Genomic DNA, 19,670 nt, shown 5'->3' with positions numbered 1-19,670 from the left:
ATAATTGATTCTTCATAATTTGGAGAAGGTATTTTTCTTCGCCATACTGAATTGTTCTTGTGTTTTAGTTGTCTTCTTCTCAACCCATCTTTTGGTAATTCCGCGACCAAAGGGTGCTCGCACGGCGACTCGTATCAAAGGTGGGACCCTATAAACAGAAGCCATATGCTATAAATATGGAGCTTCACCCAGCTATTAATTGGATTCAAAAGAGAATATAGAAATGACAATGGAGAGATTAGCATTTGAGAGATTGACTGCAATCCTTACTGATTATTAGATAATTAATCTCATTGATTGTGGAACTTAATTAAATCCCCGTATATCCAGGATTATTTCTCTTTGTTTTCTTTCTTTCTTTCGTCAACCTGCAGTAGAATTCTGCTATGTTGCTAACAAACTCATGATTTTAGTGAGACAAATCCCACACCCACACTTAAGGGATGTGAAAGGCTCCTAACAAAAAAAAAACAACCGAATGGATGTGAAATGCTCCAAATTATAAAAACAAACCAAATGCGTTCATGTTATATGTAGTAGGACAAAACTGTATCGTAACACTATCTAAACGACAGAGGACTAAAATTCAAACCTTTCATGAATATCAAGGGTAAGCACAAATAATCCATATGAAGTACAGAAAACAGGCATATGCAGAACACAATCATACCTTAAACATTGCTGGCCCGTGTAATTCAAATAGTAATGCATCACCAAGTTCCAATTTATGCGCTCTCGCAAAATTTAACCACCCACCACTAAAACCAGTGCTATGACTAATATAGTTGACCTTATACTCCAAACCCTCCTCATCTTGTAATATCATTTGCTGATCATAAGCAGGGAGGTTCTCCTTGCAGAATTTTACAGGAATATTCTAAACATAATAAAAGAAAATTTAAAATATCAGTGGTAGAATATGTCAGTCACAATGCATTTAACTCATGTTTATAATCTTTAACTTACAAGCCAAAAGCTACCGGAGACATGTGACAATCCCATAGTTTTAATGAATGTGGGGTTGCAAGACCTCCAATTTTTTTGCAATTTTTGTGCTCTCTTTTCTGCATGTTCACGTTGTTCAGAAGATGGAGTTCTGCCAGTATATACTCGATGAGTTTGGTTCATAGAGTTCCTGATAGAATGATGAATGCACGAGAAGGAAGAATAAGGACACAAAATACATCAATATGCTAAACAAACATGCTCAGTAATTGTCAAATAATACCTTCTGTTGTAACTTGGAACTCCTTTCTCGGCAACCTGATAAAAATGCTTAAGCACTTCAGGATTCAAGCTTTGCTTTCAGGAACAAACATAGAAAAAGTAGAACTCAACTATAGAAAACAAAGTATCCATAAACCTTCTGTAACTCAAAAGGTGTAAGTGTCTCAAAGAGACCAGATTAGCTATGAATCCATCTTACATAGTTGCGTAGACATATATTTAAGCCTTAGAAACCTCGTGTTTGATCACCATATGCAATAATACCATAGTAATGAATCTTGCAAAGTTTAGACAGAAGAGAAGGAGGGAAATTTTGAAATTACAATTACAAAGATCAGATGTCACTGTATAACATATGTTTGTGTTACTAAATTCCTTATCTTTCTCAAAAATGAAACGACTAAAGAAAAATGGCACAAGTTCTGCATAAAAGAGAATATTGAATACTAATTCCACAAACATATTCTTAAGCATAGACAAATAGCACATTTGGAAAAGATCCTACCAACTTGAATAAGTCAAGCACTCACAGTTTAAGAGCTTTGAAATGTGTGATTATCATTGAGCATGAAACTCTTCATTATGACAGCATAATAGGATTTGAAATGTAACCATGTTAATCCTAGCTCATTAGAAAATTATGTTTATCAAAAGGGTTTTTTTCTGTGATGCAGAAAGTTAATCTAATTTTAAATAAATGTATAAACGTATAACACATCTGGGAATATACTTAGAAGTGATATGTGCATTTAGCAGCCATAAAAACGTACAGGTGAACAAGTATTGTGCACATGTACCACGACACTAGAAAAGAACATAAACCCTTGTTCATGAGTATATAACATCCTCTAGGCAAGCTCTGGATACTACTATCATGTATTACGTTATATTTTTTCTTGATGCGATAAAAATGGAAGATAACTTACCCCAATGTAACCAATAGAACTTCGTTTTCTTGCTGTTAAAGAGCAGCTCAAATCAGATTTGTTTAACTTTTTCCTTAAACTTGGCCCTCTGTTAATTTCCTGTAACACAAAAAAGGTATTATAATGTTTTCATTCAAATCCGAATAGTGAAGTATAATAAATACAAATTTAAACATATACAAACATTTTAAAACATTCTATTATACATTTATACTAGCAGAAAGCTTCTGTGTTTGACTTCTGTAGAAGTACGCTTCCATGTAGAAAGGGATCAAACAAGTCCACCAGACACTAAACTATCTAAAATGCAACTTACAATGAGAATGAGACAATTAAAAAGAGATTGATTCACCAAGATTTCTTAATGCTTACCAAGAGAACGGATTTAGAGTCTTTGTTTGTGTGCATATTTCCAATTTCTTCTGATTTCTTTGTAATCATGCTGCAGTTCTTGAGAACGGATTTTCAATCATTTTTTTTTTGGTCAATGAAAACTTTATATTCATTTACCAATTTGGAAGAATTAATTACATCATATCAAAACCAGATAAGAAACTGGTTCTCAAAACTCAACTAAGATATATACAGACACTCAACTCTATCTCTTACATGAATTGGGATTTTTTCATTCAAAATTTTTGAGAAAATAGAGAACTTAATATCTCGGAAGATTGCCACAGGTTGTCTAGCTTTACTCTGGAAAATTCTTTGATTCCTCTCCTGCCAAATCAGATATACTGAGACAGATAAAGCAATTCTCTTGAGTTTTTCAGTATAACCCTTCCTCTTCAGCCTATGACTGTACCAATTAACAATACAACTCCAATCACACGACCTCCAGCTGAAGTTCAGCCAATCCAGCACCAGATTCCAGACAGTATTTGAAAACTGACACTCAAAAAACAAGTGACTGCAGGATTCTTGATATCTTGAACAAAGAACACATTGATTTGTATTGAGGATGTTCATCTTGCATAGTCTGTCCTGAGTTAATAATCTTGATTGAACAGCAAGCCAAAGGATGAAAGCATGTTTAGGAAAATGTATATTGTCCCAAACAGTATTTGCCCAGTCAACTAGAGGTGCAGGTTGTATCAGTAACCTGTAAACAGATGATATATGTACTTTTCCTCCAGAGCAGCATTTACCAATAATTTCCTGCAGATTATCTACATTCCCAAATCTGTTAATCAATTTGTCTCTGGCTTTTATTATTTGTTTCCACATCCAAGAGTCATTTGATCTTGACTGAACTTGCCAGATATCAGCTCTCTGCAGATAATGACCATGAATCCATTTTATCCATAAGATGTCTTTCTTAAGATGGATCATCCATAAGAGTTTAAGCGCCGCTGAAAGATTCCAAAAGCTAGCAGAGAAAACACCTAAGCCTCCAGATTTTTTCTCTTGACAGATTGAAACCCAAGATACTAATGATATCTTATGGTTCCAAAGGAAATCAGAGCACATACTATCAATTTTCTGAAGAACTTTCTTAGGCAAAAGATAATTGCTAGTCCAATATATATATATACCCAGGATAACAGTTTTAATCAGCTGCAATCTGCCAGCAAAGGATAGTGATCTTTTCTTTTGCCAATTCTGGATCTGCTCTGAGATTTTGCTAATCAAGGGGGAACAGTCCATCCAGGTCAATCTCTTTGTAATCAATGGCATACCAAGATACCTCACAGGTAAAACCCCCTCAGGGAAATTAAGGTATGAGCAAATCTGAGCTTTGAGATTCTCATCAATCCCATTCATGTAGATTGAGCATTTGTTAGGGTTAATACTCAAACCAGAGACCTGACAGAATTCTTTGAGGCAGTTGTGAAGCTTAATAATAGAGTACATATCAGCCTTCCCAAAAAGCAGCAAATCATCAGCAAAGAACAAGTGGGTAATGTTTAATCTTGAGCACATTGGATGAAATTTGAATAACCCATCATGTCTGAGAGAGTTGAGTTTTCTAGACAGGTATTCCATACCCAGTACAAAGAGATAAGGAGAAAGAGGATCTCCTTGCCGTAAACCCCTAGCACTTTGAAAAAATCCATGAAGAGATCCATTAAGTGACAGGGAAAATTTTGGTGTAGTGATGCATTCCATAATCCATTTAATCATTCTATTTGGGAAACCAAGTCCCACCAGCATAGCTTCAATAAAGTCCCAACTAATGGTGTCAAAGGCTTTTCTCAAATCAATGTTGAGAGTAGCTCTAGGTGATGAATGCTTCCTACCATAGTGCTTGATAAGTTCATGAGCAAGAAGGATATTATTAGAAATAATTCTCCCCTTAACAAATGCACTTTGGCCTTCACTGATTAGAAAACCCATAACCCTCTGAATTCTGGAAGCAATAATCTTAGAAATGATTTTGTAGACACAATTACAACAAGAAATAGGACGGAAATCAGATGGAGTTTTAGGATTTAAAACCTTAGGCACCAATGTGATTGAAGTGGTATTTATAGCACCCAGAAGTTTGCCAGAGCTAAAGAACTCTTCCACTGCAAGGTATAGGTCCTCATCAATTATGTTCCAAGCTGCTTTAAAGAAAGAGGCATTATATCCATCAGGGCCAGGAGCTCTATCATCAGGCATAGAAAAGATAGCTTGTTTTATCTCTTCTCTGGAAATAGGGAGAATCAGATCATTGCTTTGAGAAGAGGAAAGAATAGGGTCATTTGCAATCACTTCAGAATCTGGTCTGGAAACAGGTGGAGATGTGCCAAGGAGTCTCTGATAGTATTCAGTGAATTCTGTAATGATATCATCCATTTCAGTGATTCTATCTCCATTATCAGAATATAGAGATAAGACTCTATTATTGTGCCTTTTTGCTTTCATAATGGCATGAAAATAATGAGTGCATTTGTCACCATAGATCCCCCATTTGATATTGGCTTTTTGCCTATAGAAAGATGTTTCACAGTTAAGAAGCCTGACATATTTGCTTAAACATTCCCTTTCTTTAGCAATCAGCACAGGACTGAACAAATCAGAGTTTAGTTGCTTTTGAGCCTCTGCAAGTTGATCCTTAGCCCTCAACACTTGTTCACTAATGTTCATAAAATGCTTTTTATTCAGCTCCTTTAAGACAACCTTGAGCTTCTTTAGTTTAGTATGAAATTTGAACATTCTGTAACCCACAACATCTTGGTCCCAGACTGATTTTACTGCTGAGAGGAAATCAGGGTGGTTAGTCCACATTTTAAAAAATTTGAATGGCCTCTTACCCTCATAAGTATCATCAACAATGGTAATAAGGGCTGGAGAGTGGTCTGAACAAGATGGAGGTAGGAATTCCACCTGGCTTGAAGTATATTGTTGCACCCATTCTTCATTGATAAGAACTCTATCGAGTCTACTCCAGATTCTTGTGTCTTTATCTTGCTTATTACACCAAGTATAAAAGCATCCTGTGGTTTTGAGATGCACAAACTGACACGAGGATATAAAATCCTGGAAATCTTCAGTTTCTGACTCAGTTACCATAGCACCACCAATTTTCTCTCCATTATTGATGATAGAGTTAAAATCTCCTCCAATAACCCAGGGACTGGTGACAGATTGTTTGAAAGCCAAGATATCATGCCAGAGGGATTTCCTTCCAGATATATCATTAAGAGCATATACCACAGTGATTATACCTGATAGTTTGCTGTCTTTTGAAGCTATTGCACATGTCATGAATTGATTTGAGGAATTTATGAGCTGAACAGATAAAATCTCACTATTCCAGAGAATCCAAATCCTAGCATTATTTGCTTGATGACAATTAGAGATCCAAGTCCAGTCTTTAACCACTTTTTTAGCAATAGATTGCAATTTATCACTAACAACTTTTGTTTCTAAAAGAGCTATAAAAGGAAGATTATATTGATGTATGAATTGCTTCACCATCATATGTTTAGAGGATTTATTAAATCCTCTAACATTCCAAATAGCTAGGTGCATCCAGATATAGTACCACCTCTATCAACACTAGAGAGGTCTAATTCTTGCATCTGTTGATCCAGGGGGGAGAAAAGTGATACCTGAGAATATGATACACCTTCAGCATTTGCTTTTGCTTTAGAGTTAACTCTGCTGGCATAATTTCCTCTGCTGATACTGGTAAAACCTGTGGCATTCACTGTGGGAGATTGTAGAACATAAGTTAGGCCAGCATTTTCACCATTGACTTTTACTGTTTGTGCATGTTTTTCAGGTGTTTGCTCCTTATTTCCAGGTTGTCTTATGAAAACATGCTCAACCACTTCCTGAGTCTGAGTTTGCTCTCTGGAGATTTCCTTTTCCTTTTCAGATGTCACCACACCATTTTGTTTTGCATGTGCACCAGAGACTTGAGTGGCTGTCTTATTAACAGGAACCCAAACTTTCCTTCCAGCTTTCCTTCTACAATGTTCAGTTACATGGCCAATAATATTACAAGAATCGCACCATCTTGGCTTGAGCTCATATACTACTTTCTGAGTATAACATTTCCCATCAGGATCCTGAATTATGAGCTGATCAGGCAAGGGGGTTTTTAAAGGGAGGTTAATCTCAAGAAGCACTCTAGCATAGGAAATCCTCTGTCTTGATGCTGTAAGTTTATCAGTAGTGATTGGTTTCCCTATAAGGCTAGCAATTTTACTTATCCCAGTAGCAGACCATAAATTCAACCTCAAGTTGGGGAATTGAACCCACATAGGGTAGCTATTGTCTTGTAACTTCTCCATGTCAATGTCTATCTTCCAAGGCATAAGAACTAAAGGTCTTGAGCCAAAAAACCAAGGTCCAGCTTCCAGAATATCATCCTTATGCTTTTCAGATTGAAAATCACAGAGGAAGATACCAGGTCTAATTAAATGCACTTCAGGGATAGATATTTTCTCCCACAGCTTCTTTACATAAGTTTCCATTGATTTATACCTGACATTAAGCCCAATAACATGCCCAATTAAGGCATGCTTCCAGTATGATTCACCCTCTTTCCACTCATCCGCAGTAAATGAGACAGAATTAGCCTGAGCAGGTGGGATAAAATTTAGATTTAAGCCATTTCCTTGCTTCCTATTATCTGTGAATAAACTCACAAAGGATTTCAAATTTCCAGAATTTGCTGGTATCTTTTCATTTTCCTTGGAAATGTGATCAGAATCAGCATTTCGATTTTCAGAATCAATATTATGATCGACATGAGAGCTTAGATCTTCATTATTCTTTCCTTCTAGAATAACATCCTCAACAAAACCAGATTCAATATCTTCCTCAAAATCATCTGCCCAATTGGTAGAGTTAGAAGAGTTACCAAGCTGGCGAGAGATCAGGACACCAGATTTCAATAGCGGAGATTGAGGATGAGATAATGGATAAGATTTAGCCAGAACCTCATCCATTAGCATCTTCTTTCTAGCACCCTTTGGACCAGTACTATCCATCATCATCTCAGAGCTCAAGGAAGTAGACACACCTTTTACTGTTCCATTGTTTCTCTGATCATCACTATCGATTTCCACAGCATCATCAGATCCCTCAGCCATAGGAGATGAGGAAGGGTAGACGAAGATGGAATCCCTCAGTGCAGTATTAGCAATACCCTTACTCCCATTCTTCTTCTTCTTCATCGTAGATCTAAGCGGAGGCGCACAGTAGCGGGAGAAAAATCGCCCGCTAACGTGCACCTAACAACCCGCTACTTTTTTACAGCAACGCATTGGATTTTCAATCATTGTTTGCATGCATATTTGACATCTATATTTCGGGAATTCCGATCTTCTCCTATTCTTTTCCAATTTCTTTTGATTTGTTTGTAATCATGATGGGGTTTTTCAGAATGGAATTAGAGTATTTTTTTTTTGTGTGTGCATATTTGAGGTCCATATTTCAGGGTTCTTGAGAATGAATTCTTTGTGAAAAATATTGGTACTTTTTGGGTTTTCTGATAGTCAATCCGGAATCAAGACAATGCCACCAACAGTTTATTGGTCATTGGTCAGACTAATTCCGCATGAAGGATCTTTCATATTTAATTATATGCGTCATGGTTATATTGAGATCTGTTTAATATATTCTGATTGTTTCTTTCTATTTTACAATTATTTTATTTCCAATCAATAATGTAAATTCAATTGGCTTAATCAATGCCACAAATAAATGCATTTCCTGTAGTATAGTTTTCATGTTTTGTTTCTCTATCCTTCTTTCTGAGATTTTGAATATTGGAAGTACTGCTCCCTGTTTGAAGGAGGTTAAACAATATACCACACGCAAGATTTCTTCAGAACTAACAGGCCTTCTGGCTTTTTCAGAAGCGCATTCTTGTCTCTACTAATATAAGATTCATAAGATTGGTAGGCATTGTAAAGATGCGGTGCATTCGTTTTTTCTATTTATAGGTTCTTGCCGATCTTTGAGGATCAGTGCAAATGATCTTTGACTTGGGACTCTTTATAGACCAAGAAGTCCAAATATGATAATATATCTACTGAAATTAACATTTCTGCAGATGTATACCGAGAAGTTAAAACGGCATATTTGCGATATAGCATTTATGTTTTAGAGTTGAGGACTTCTAAGAGATATAATGTTCATTTTTTTCCTTGGTGATTCCTTGCAGCGAATCCCGAAGTGGTGGATTTGGCTTTATTATATCAACCCCATGGCTTTCCCTGATTGTTTGCCTCCATTTTGTGATTTTTTATAATGAATTGTGTTTTGAATCCGTTCGACTTCATCCAATTTTTTCCGAAATAGGTGACTGCTTCCTCGATTCAGCGATATAATTCTATCTGAAGCTAAATTTTGATATTGGTGAACCTCGTTCTCTTTGATGCCGAGACCCTCTTGTTTAATTTTACATGTGCACTTTAATTTTCAGTTAACTCACTACATAATCAATATGCGTTGGGACTACTATATCTTGCTCTTTGAGTTAGTATCACCATGAATGTGACTCCCATTTTATATACATTACTGATTCATGAGAACAGATCTATTTGATATTATTCACAAATTAATAACAAGAGTGATAAGATAAAAAATATATTAATATATAGTCATCCACTTCCTGATAACTATATATAGTTCGCTCATGGGATAAATTTCTGTTGAGTCTGACTGAAAATTCAACTCATGTCAAGTCTGATTTAGTTATTTGAAATGTGTTTATATGTTCTTCTCTTCTATAATTAGATGATTGTATGAGAGTTAATTTAATTAGTGCTAAATATAAATTGTTTCTTGAGAGTTTTGCATATGTTGCTTGGTGAGAGTTTATCAAGAGTTTTTTATGTCGGATTCCAGGCATTTTCAAGTTAGATTTGTGAATTTATTTGGTATTTTGTTCATAGGAACAGCCCTAAATACTTTGAAAAACTCAGCAATAACTTGTCACAAAATACCTACTCAGTTATACCAATGTAGAATTTATTATTGATTAATTAATTTGATATCATCTTAAATATCCATGCGCTACACCAAACTTAAGTGTTTGTAGCGAAGGCTCACAGTTACTTATAATTTTAATTTACACCACATAATTTTTCTTGTATCTTTATTTTTCCACTTTTTCCCCCTAACGCTCAAGTCTATTAACTTAAAGCAAAATTAGAAAATAAAGCAAATTCTAAGCATAAATAACGAATAATAGAAAACAAAAAAAAATAAAGAACAACTTAGAATCAAAGTAGCTTTAATTCTCAACTCATAATTTGGCCAGAACTTTCACCACAGACCTATTCTGCTTAGATTGTTTTGATTCCTTGTGCTTCTTTGCATCCAAGTTCAATCGGTTTCAGAGAAGCAAAACATTTCTTCTCTAACAATGTGGGTGTGAACTTACCTTTTCCAGTAGATGAGGCTAACATTTATATATTCTGCTCTAACAATCAGATTCAGGATGCCATTTATGCCTAACACAAAAGAAAATTCTAGTAATAATGATTTAAAGCAAGGGAGAGAAAATGTATTTCATCCAATAGAAATGCACATCCACTCAAATATTGATGGTGTAAACCTGTCTCTCTTAAAGGCCCTTCTGGCCACTTATCCAAAATTCTGAAATGGTAATGAGTAAAATTCTATCAGTCCCGTAGACTAATTATCCTTTTCATGACCGAAACTGGCCTTTTTTCTTGAATGTGTATATTTCTTAGTTTGTTTTTTAAATGCTTGGCCAGTGGAGTTTAAATCTTGATTAATTACTTTGATATATCATCTTAAAGATCCATACACTACTGACAAATTCTCCTCCAATCTCTGCCGCTTTCATTCACCATCAAAGAGTATATATATTACAATCGGTTGACTCACCAAAATCTCCTAAAGATCCTCCTAATCACAAAGATCTATTTACCTAAAATAACAATAAGTTGATTCACCAAAATCTCCTAAAGATCCTCCTAATCACAAAGATCTATTTACCTAAAATAACAATAAGTTGATTCACCAAAATCTCCTAAAGATCCTCCTAATCACAAAGATCTATTTACCTAAAAATACAAAGATATTCACAATAATCTTAATACCCCCCCTCAAGTGGGAGCGTGAAGATCTCGAACGCCCAACTTGCGAAGTAGAAACTCAAATTTTGCTTTTCCCAAGGCTTTTGTAAAGATGTCTGCCAATTGAACACTAGTGGAAACATATGACGGACAAATCATCCCTTCAGTCACAGCATCTCGAACAAAATGACAGTCAGCTTCTATATGCTTTGTTCTTTCGTGAAAAACTGGATTTTGAGCAATGTACAATGCCGACTGACTATCACAATACAACTTCATACCCTTCGAATGGCGCACACCCAAGTCACCTAAAAGTTGTTTAAGCCACTTTAACTCACACACTGTTGCCGCCATTGATCTATATTCAGCCTCCGCAGACGATCTAGACACTATTTGTTGCTTCTTGGTCTTCCACGACACAGGAGAACATTCAAGTAACACGAACCAACCTGTCAAGGAACGCCGCATAAGTGGACAACTAGCCCAATCTGAGTCACACCACCCTTCTAGACTTAGATCACTATCAGCCCGAAGCAAAATCCCTTACCCCGGACTCTTCTTCAAATATCTCACAACCCGGAGAGCCGCCTCCCAATGATCCTCACGAGGTTGTTGCATAAATTGGGACAAAATATGAACCGAATATGCAAGATCAGGTCTCGTCACAGACAAGTAAATCAATCTTCCTACAAGACGCCTATACGGCGCCGGATCTGCAAGTAATTCGCCCTTAGCCAGGTCCAAGTTGTGATTTTGTTCCATAGGAAATGCCGCAGGTTTTGCTCCCAATAAACCTGTTTCAAAAATTATCTCGAGTGTGTATTTTCTTTGGCAAAGAAAAATTCCTTCTGGATTGCGGGCTACCTCTAGCCCTAAGAAATATTTCAAAACTCCCAAATCCTTCATATGGAAGCACCTGCCAAGGGAGTTTTTAAAAGTTGTCAATGCAACTTTATCATTCCCTGCAATAATTAAGTCGTCAACATAAACTAACACATTGATCCGAGTTCTTCCCTTGCACAACCCAAATAATGAATAATCTGAATAAGATTGCACAAATCCATAATTCTTCAAAGCTGTTGACAGTTTTGCAAACCAACATCGGGGAGCTAGTTTCAAACCATACAAGGATTTTCTCAACCTGCAAACCAAGTTAGGATTTGTATTCTTGAAGCCTGGAGGAACTTTCATATAAACCTCCTCACTCAAGTCACCGTGAAGAAAATCATTATGCACATCCATCTGATGAACTTCACAATTTTTAACAGCAGCAATTGCAAGAAAAATACGAACCGTCACCATTTTTGCCACAGGAGCAAATGTCTCGTTATAGTCAATTCCTTCCACCTGATGATTACCATGAATCACAAGTCTTGCTTTGAGTCGCTCTATGCTGCCATCAGACTTATACTTTATTTTATATATCCACTGGCTCCCTAGTGCTTTCTTTCCAGGTGGAAGAGTCTCCATTACCCAAGTCTCATTGTCTTCAAGAGCTCGTATCTCCTTACCCATCACACCTCGCCATCCCGAGTCTTTCATTGCTTCTTTAAAATTCTTTGGCTCATGTCCCATTGTCACGGCTGCAAGAAAATACCTGTGTCTCACAGAAAAACGTTCACAATTCACAAAATGTGTTATAGGATAGGGCATACCTGAGGAAGATGAAGGAGTTGATGAATTCTCAGATGGACTTATTTTCCGTATAATATGAGTAACAAAATCACGATACCGTGTAGAAGGAATTCTGGCTCATTTTCCTCGTCCTAGCTCACTGTCAACTTGCACTCCTTGCTCCTCCACCATATTGTCTAGCCCCTCAACACACACATCCTCTTGTGCGGGCTGCTGCACGGGCTGCACCGCAGCACCAGACCCCCCTTCGAGAGTAGACGTTGCCTCCAACGCCCCCTCAACGCACACAGCACACTCATCAGCACCCTCATCCTCACTCCATGCCCCATCCTCACTGTTCGCTAGCATAGGAGTCACTACATTCCGTGGTTTGGTAGTCGCAAAAGGAAATTCTTTCTCAAAGAACTTCACATCCCTCGATACGAAGTATTCATGTGTTTCTAAATCATACAACTTCTAACCTTTCTTCCCAAAAGGATAGCCAACAAAAATACACTTACGACTCCTACTTGCAAATTTATCACCTTTGTGTCGTTGATTATGAGCATAGCAAAGGCAACCAAATACACGAATAGCATCATAAGAAGGCCCTTTCCCAAACAGCATTTCATATGGCGATTTAGACTGAAGTAAAGTAGAGGGTGTTCTATTAATCAAGTGACATGCTGCCAACACACATTCTCCCCAAAATTTGATTGGTAAGTTCCCTTGAAATCTTAATGCTCTGGCCACATTTAATATAAGTTGGTGTTTTCTCTCAACTCTCCCATTTTGTTGTGGAGTGCCAACACAAGAAGTCTCAAAAATAATTCCATTATTTTGAAAATAATCATGTAAACAGTTAAATTCAGTCCCATTGTCACTTCTCACCCTTTTTATCACTTGTTCAAATTGTCGTTCAACCGTAGTAACAAAATTAAGAAACATAGATTCAACTTCCATTTTATTGCATAGTAAATATACCCAAACTCCTCTTGAGAAATCATCAACTATTGTTAAAAAATAGGTAGCTCCACATGAAGAACGAGTCTTGTAAGGCCCCCACAAATCCAAATGAACAAGTTCAAAAATCCTACCAGCATTATTCGTACTGATGGGAAAACTAGACCTAGGTTGCTTTGCACACGGACATACATCACAAGCTTTATTACTTCTCCGACAAGAAGGACTCATAGTTGGAATCATCTTCACTATTTTCTCCGACGGATGCCCCATTCGTTGATGCCATAACTCGAACGACGAATTATCATCCACTGTTAAGACTTTCACTTGAGGAACACCACGGAAAAAATAAAGTCCATCCAATCTTTCACCCGCTCCAATCACCCTCCTCATTAGTTGGTCCTGTATAACACAAATATTATTAGTGAATTGTACAACGCAATTTGATTCATCGATTAATTGAGTCACAGAAATTAAATTGCATGTTAATTGTGGGACATAAAGCACATGATCAAGCTGTAATCCTCCTGACAACAGACACTTCCTTCTTAGTTTGCTTCTGCCGTGTTTCCATCAGGCAATCCCACCAGGCAGTTTTTCACTCTTCGCACATTTCTCAAAGTAGTTAAGTCACACGTCACATGGTTCGATGCTCCTGAATCAATAATCCAACTAAAAGTACTATTCTTACCATACAGTCGCTCTTTTATTTTGGCTAAGTTCAAAAGATCAAGAAGTTGCTGCAGTTGCGTTGCTGAAACACCCGCAAGACCCGCAGCTTCAGTCGCACCCGCCAGGCCCAGCCCCGTCGATTTTATTTGCGCGGACAGGTGGTGCACCATGGCCTCTGCCACGACCAGAACTAGCACGCCCACCTCCTCTACTTGTTCGTCCTCCACCACGACCTGGTCCCCTTCCTCCGCGAGGTCTATCCCCCCACCATTCGGGGAACCCGTGTAATTGAAAACAAGAGGATTCGTCGTGGCCTTCTCTATTACAATGTTTGCAAAACTTGTCATTATTATCCAGAACACGAGACTTACCACGCACATCATGCTGAATTGCAAAGGCCATGACACTATCTCGTTCTTCCTTGGATGAGGACAACTCTCCTCCACGCAGTCTTTCCGCTTGAATCACTTGTTGATATGCTCTATCAAGCGTCGGCAATGGCTCTTGTCCAAGCAGATGTGTTCGAATAGAAGCATATGCGCCATCGAGGCCGATAAGAAAGTGATGCAGATAGTCCACTTCTCCCATTCTTTCTACCTGCATGACTATGTTACACGTGCAACTTCAACACGTACAAACCGGCACCTTCACATATGTTGTCAGTTCGTCCCAGATTTTTGACAAACGACCAAAATAAATGGCCACACTCTCGGTTTTTCCTTGCTTGCACTCCCCCAAGGACGTCTTTAATTGGCAAATACGAGTGCCGCTCACCACACAAAACCTGTTTTTGAGATTGTTCCACAGGAGTTGTGCATCATCATATTCTCCAAGTGTCGACCGAAAGGATGGCTCAATGGTATTGGTCAGCCATGACACCAACATCGAATGCACAACTATCCAATCCTCAAGTTTCTCCTCTGTTGTTGGCTTCGGAACCTTCCCTTCCACAAAGCCAAATTTCCTCTTCGACTTTAGCGAGGTTCGAACTGCCCTCGCCCATTCATCATAGTTCTCACCACGTAATTGAATCGGGGTAATGATGTTTCCCGGACCATCACTCGATCCAAGATGATACGTCATGTCCACCTTCTTGTCACCATCTCCTTTCTTTTCTCCCTCTTTGCCAGCCATGAGGGCTCTCGTGGAGGCTGTAGTATTGAAAAGAATTTGAGTTTGCCCTAGAATCACTTAGGCTCTGATACCATGACAAATTCTCCTCCAATCTCTGCCGCTTTCATTCACCATCAAAGAGTATATATATTACAATCGGTTGACTCACCAAAATCTCCTAAAGATCCTCCTAATCACAAAGATCTATTTACCTAAAATAACAATAAGTTGATTCACCAAAATCTCCTAAAGATCCTCCTAATCACAAAGATCTATTTACCTAAAAATACAAAGATATTCACAATAATCTTAATAACTACACATTCCAAAACGTAAATGTTAGTGGTGAAGGTTAACAGTTATAATTTTACACCGCACAATTTCTATTATTATCTTTTTCACCCTTGTTTGCCTAATGTCTTATGTCTATTAACATCGAAAAATTTGGCAAGTAAAGCAAATTCTAAGCATAGATAATGAATAAATAGAAAACAACAAAAAAAATGAAGAACAACTTAAGAAGCACAATAGCTTTCCCAACTGATAATATACGGGATGCATTATGGATACAGAAACTGGAAATTCGGGCAGAACTTGCTTCACTGACCTCTACTGGTTTGGTTGTTTTGATTCCTTGTGCTCCTTTGCATCCAAGTTCAATCAGTTTCGGAGAAGCGGAACATTCCTTTAAACAGTGGGAATCCTTCCTATCATCCTCATACACCTCTGCAAGTCTCTTCTTTCTGTATAATTTGCTAAGAGGAATCTCATCTTCCCCATCATCAACCTCAGCTGTAAGCTTCTTCTCTTTCTCCTTGTGATGAGAATTCACTTTTCCCTCGAGAGTGCAGTTTTCATCAGAAACCCTCACTGCCCGAGCCTCGACATCCTTGTTATCATCTGCAAGCTTCGCTAACTTCTCTTTGAGCTCCACCTCTTTCCTCTCAAACTCTGCAACATCCTCACCTGCATGCTTCTTCGATACCCGAGCTTCGAGCTCAGCATACTCGTTCTTCCACTCGAGAACCGCATTCTCCACTTTCTTCTTCTTGCATTCAATCTCCAAGAGCTTCTCTCTGAAATTTCTTTCTTTCTTCTCCATTTCTTCCAACAAACGCTTTATGGTTTCCCGATCACTTTGCTCTTTTTTTCTGAGATTTCTGCAGTCTTCTTCAAGCCTGGCCACGACTTCCCTGAGTATGACAGAGACCCTCTTGTGATCTTCGACTTCTTGACTTGCCACAAAGCTTGAGAACTCCGACCCATCAACCTCCATGATTTCTCTCTTTCTTCTTCTTCCTCCCCCGCTTTCCCCCCCTCTCCCGGATGGAGAAATGATGTGAGAGATGGTGAATGAGGAGGGAAAATCGAGGAAGATGAAAGGTCTCGCAGCTTTTGAGTTTGTCAGAAGATGACAAGTGGAAGTGGGAAGTTCAAAAGATGGCCATAGGAGCGGCGATTGTTTGGTTGGCTATAAATAAGGAAAGCTATCATACAAAACCCAGTTTCGATTTATTTTTTCTTTTTTTCGCTTGGTTTCTTAAATCGAAAAAAGAGATGAATTGCCAACATGTTATTAACGTTATGACTCATTTTTTAAAGAAACTCGTTTTATAGTTTTTTAAGGAAAAATATATAAATTAACTTTTGATGATTTTTTTCCTATTTCTTTTTCTTTGATTCTAGGAAATCAACAAAACAATTGGTTTATCTCGGTGGACCTCATAATTAAATATTTTTAATATAATTTAAATAATTAATATTATTTATGGGTCTACTGAATGAGAAGATTTTCTTGATGAATTGTAAAGTTTCTCTACAATTAATGATGTGAAGGATCACTACCCCCGTGAGAACTTCTATTACCACTAAACCTCTGAGTATTTTCACTCACACTTATATTATGTTCGGTCTAACATCTAATTTGCGAACGATGAAAATGCCCTCGACCATTAAAAAAATCATGTAAATAATAAAAGGATATAAGTGTGATATTGTGATGGCTAAAATTAATGTAAATAATAAAAGGGTATAAGGTTTGATCTTGCAATGGCTAGGGGATATCTTCTCTTTCTTGGTCATGTGCATGACACGTGACACGTTAGAGTTTATAGGATGTCTTAATTTGGAGGGCTAGTGAAACATCTTCAAGGAAGATTTACTAGAATAAACTTCTAATTTATTGATTTAACAATTTACTAAACTTCTAATTTACTAACTAAATTTGTAGTTATATTGGTCATAGTTCTTTATTGATTTAACAATTTACTAAACTTCTAATTTACTAACTAAATTTGTAGTTATATTGGTCATAGTTACTATTTACACAATCTAATTTACTAACTAAATTTGTAGTTATATTGGTCATAGTTACTATTTACACAATAAGTAATCTGTCACTATCCTAATTCACGTAGTCTATGAATATAAATGTAGTCCGAAACTCCAGCATTTTGTTGAAGAATTCAATCATAAAATTTCAAAAAGTCTATCTAAATATCCAACACAAATTTTTTTTAGTCTTAATCAAAAGTATAGGATGTATGATTGGGCAATTGTCCTAGCCTAACAATCCCAAACAGATAAGCATCCTCTCAATTTAGAGTTTGTCTGGTTCCGTCGTGTTAATAATTTCATAGAATGTCTTCTTCTTCTTCTTTTTGTTTGTTTTGTTTGTGGGGGCATAAATTTATAGAAATGTTCACCCAAAATGAGACTTTTCTTTGGAATCCATTTTCCTAGGTTTTGAGCTTGGAAATGGGTTGAAACCCACTTTTAGCAATGAAGTATATAGAGAGGGAAAAAGTGCTTTTGGTAATAAAAATAATGTGACGCCGCAAAATTGCAATCGCGGACTTTTTGCATATTAATCCCTCAAAACTTCAATAATTTCATATTAGCCTCTCAAATCTTGGAATTCCATGTTAGTCCCTCAAATCACATAACGTCATGCGAAATCATCCCTATAATTAATTATAATTATTTGAGTAGAATATTCTGTCAAATCTAAATATTAGAAGCAAAATTAGGGCTTTACTCCTCTATAAACTTTCTAAATTCATTTCATAATATTTTCAACCAAAAACCCTCTTTAAAAAAAAAATCAAATTCACTTGAGTTCTTCCCTAATGGTCATAAAAATACCATAACTCAAAATTTCTCATTTAACGAATCTATCATCTTCTTCTCCATTTTTTGAAACATTAAAGGAGATGATTTTTACATCTTTTTATTAAGAAGAGGGGGTAATGTGATAATTAACAGTGTTTGGCTTGTAGTCAACCCAATCATGATTTTGTTTTTTCATTACCAAACTAGCATAAGGTTGATTTCGTAAGACTCGGTAGGATTGGAGGGACTAATATGCAATTCCAAGATTTAAGGGACTAATATGCATTGTCAAGATTTATGGCACAGATTTGTGACCTTTGAAGATTGAAGGGCCTAATACCAAAAACCCTACAATCAATTAATTTATTTACCTTTACCTGTCTTGGTACCATGAATTCCTATTTTTGGGCACCTATATCCAGACGATAGAAGAACAAAAAGTAAAATTTCCCCTATTTTTGGGTTAGATCTGAAACGCGAACGAAAACCCTAACTCTAGTCGCCGCCGCCGCCGCCTCTTTCAATTGTAGGCGGCTGTCTCGCGATAGAGAGGGAAATTCGTCAAGATTCAGATCCGCCGCCGCCTCTTTCAATTGTAGGCGGCTGTCTCGCGATAGAGAGGGAAATTCGTCAAGATTCAGATATAGGGCTCAACGGCGACGATGTACGACGACGATGAAGACGAGGATACGAGTACCGGGATCTCAGGATCTTACACTGGATTGGGAGGTGTTGGAAAAATATCACGTGAGAATTTTTGATGATTTTCTTCCGTCACTTTCCTTCTGATACGAAAAAGTTACCGCATAAAAGCTTGCCATTTTAAAAAAATTAACAGATGCGCTTATGCTTGAAAATCCTTCTCCGGCTTCCCCTCATCCCAGCGAACTAAGTCCCCGGAGGAAAAGACGAGGATACGAGTACCTGTTCTGAAATTCCTTTTGAACATTTTATGCTTGCTTTTATGTTTAATACGCTCTGAAAGTAGGGCCCGGAAAGCGAACTAAGTCCCCAGATGGATTCTATTTCTTTTTACTGGCGTAATGAGCATAGTATTAACTTAATACATGTCATTTGTTATTTTGAGACTGTTTGCCGATGCACCCATGAACAAGGATTTTTCCGGTCTTTTTACTAATATATATGTAGGTACATGTTCTCGAGCATAATTATGCACATTTATTTTTATTTGACTACTAAAATGAAGTTCATTTTTAAGTATAATCCTAGAACAAATTTTCACTGTAGCCACATTTTCACTTTTTATTACCAAAATCGACTGTAGCCCATTTTATTTACCGGAATCGACCCGGTTTCTCGCCACGTCAGCGCGTTGGCGAGAAAGCGGGTCGATTATTTTTTAATCGTCTTCGTAAACAGTCGGGGTTGCCAACCCCGACTGTTTAGTTGATCCGCTGGCCAGACCCTTAACTAATTGGTCGGGATTGGGAACCCCGACCAATTCGTAATGGTCCCATTTCGAATTGGTCGGGGTTCCCAACCCCGACCAATTAGCAGAGCCCAGCCCCGCTGGTTTTAACCAGTGCACCAA

The 19,670-nt window shown here is 37.4% G+C and overlaps 1 protein-coding gene across 1 annotated transcript; it reads right to left on the bottom strand.

Annotated features, from left to right (window-relative positions):
• LOC109845123 (B3 domain-containing protein Os06g0194400-like) lies at nucleotides 547-16,426 on the bottom strand. The gene is made up of 5 exons (XM_020414335.1): nucleotides 15,615-16,426; nucleotides 2,154-2,252; nucleotides 1,229-1,263; nucleotides 967-1,135; nucleotides 547-877 (listed from the first exon to the last, which is right to left on the bottom strand). The coding sequence occupies exons 1-5, from the start codon at nucleotides 16,281-16,283 to the stop codon at nucleotides 665-667; spliced, it is 1,185 nt and encodes a 394-aa protein (XP_020269924.1). The 5' UTR covers nucleotides 16,284-16,426; the 3' UTR covers nucleotides 547-664.

Source organism: Asparagus officinalis, chromosome 6, assembly GCF_001876935.1.
Source record: "Asparagus officinalis chromosome 6, Aspof.V1, whole genome shotgun sequence".
NCBI classification, from domain to species: domain Eukaryota; kingdom Viridiplantae; phylum Streptophyta; class Magnoliopsida; order Asparagales; family Asparagaceae; genus Asparagus; species Asparagus officinalis.
The sequence above is the reverse complement of the archived record's forward strand: the minus strand, read 5'-3'. Positions and strand labels throughout refer to the sequence as shown.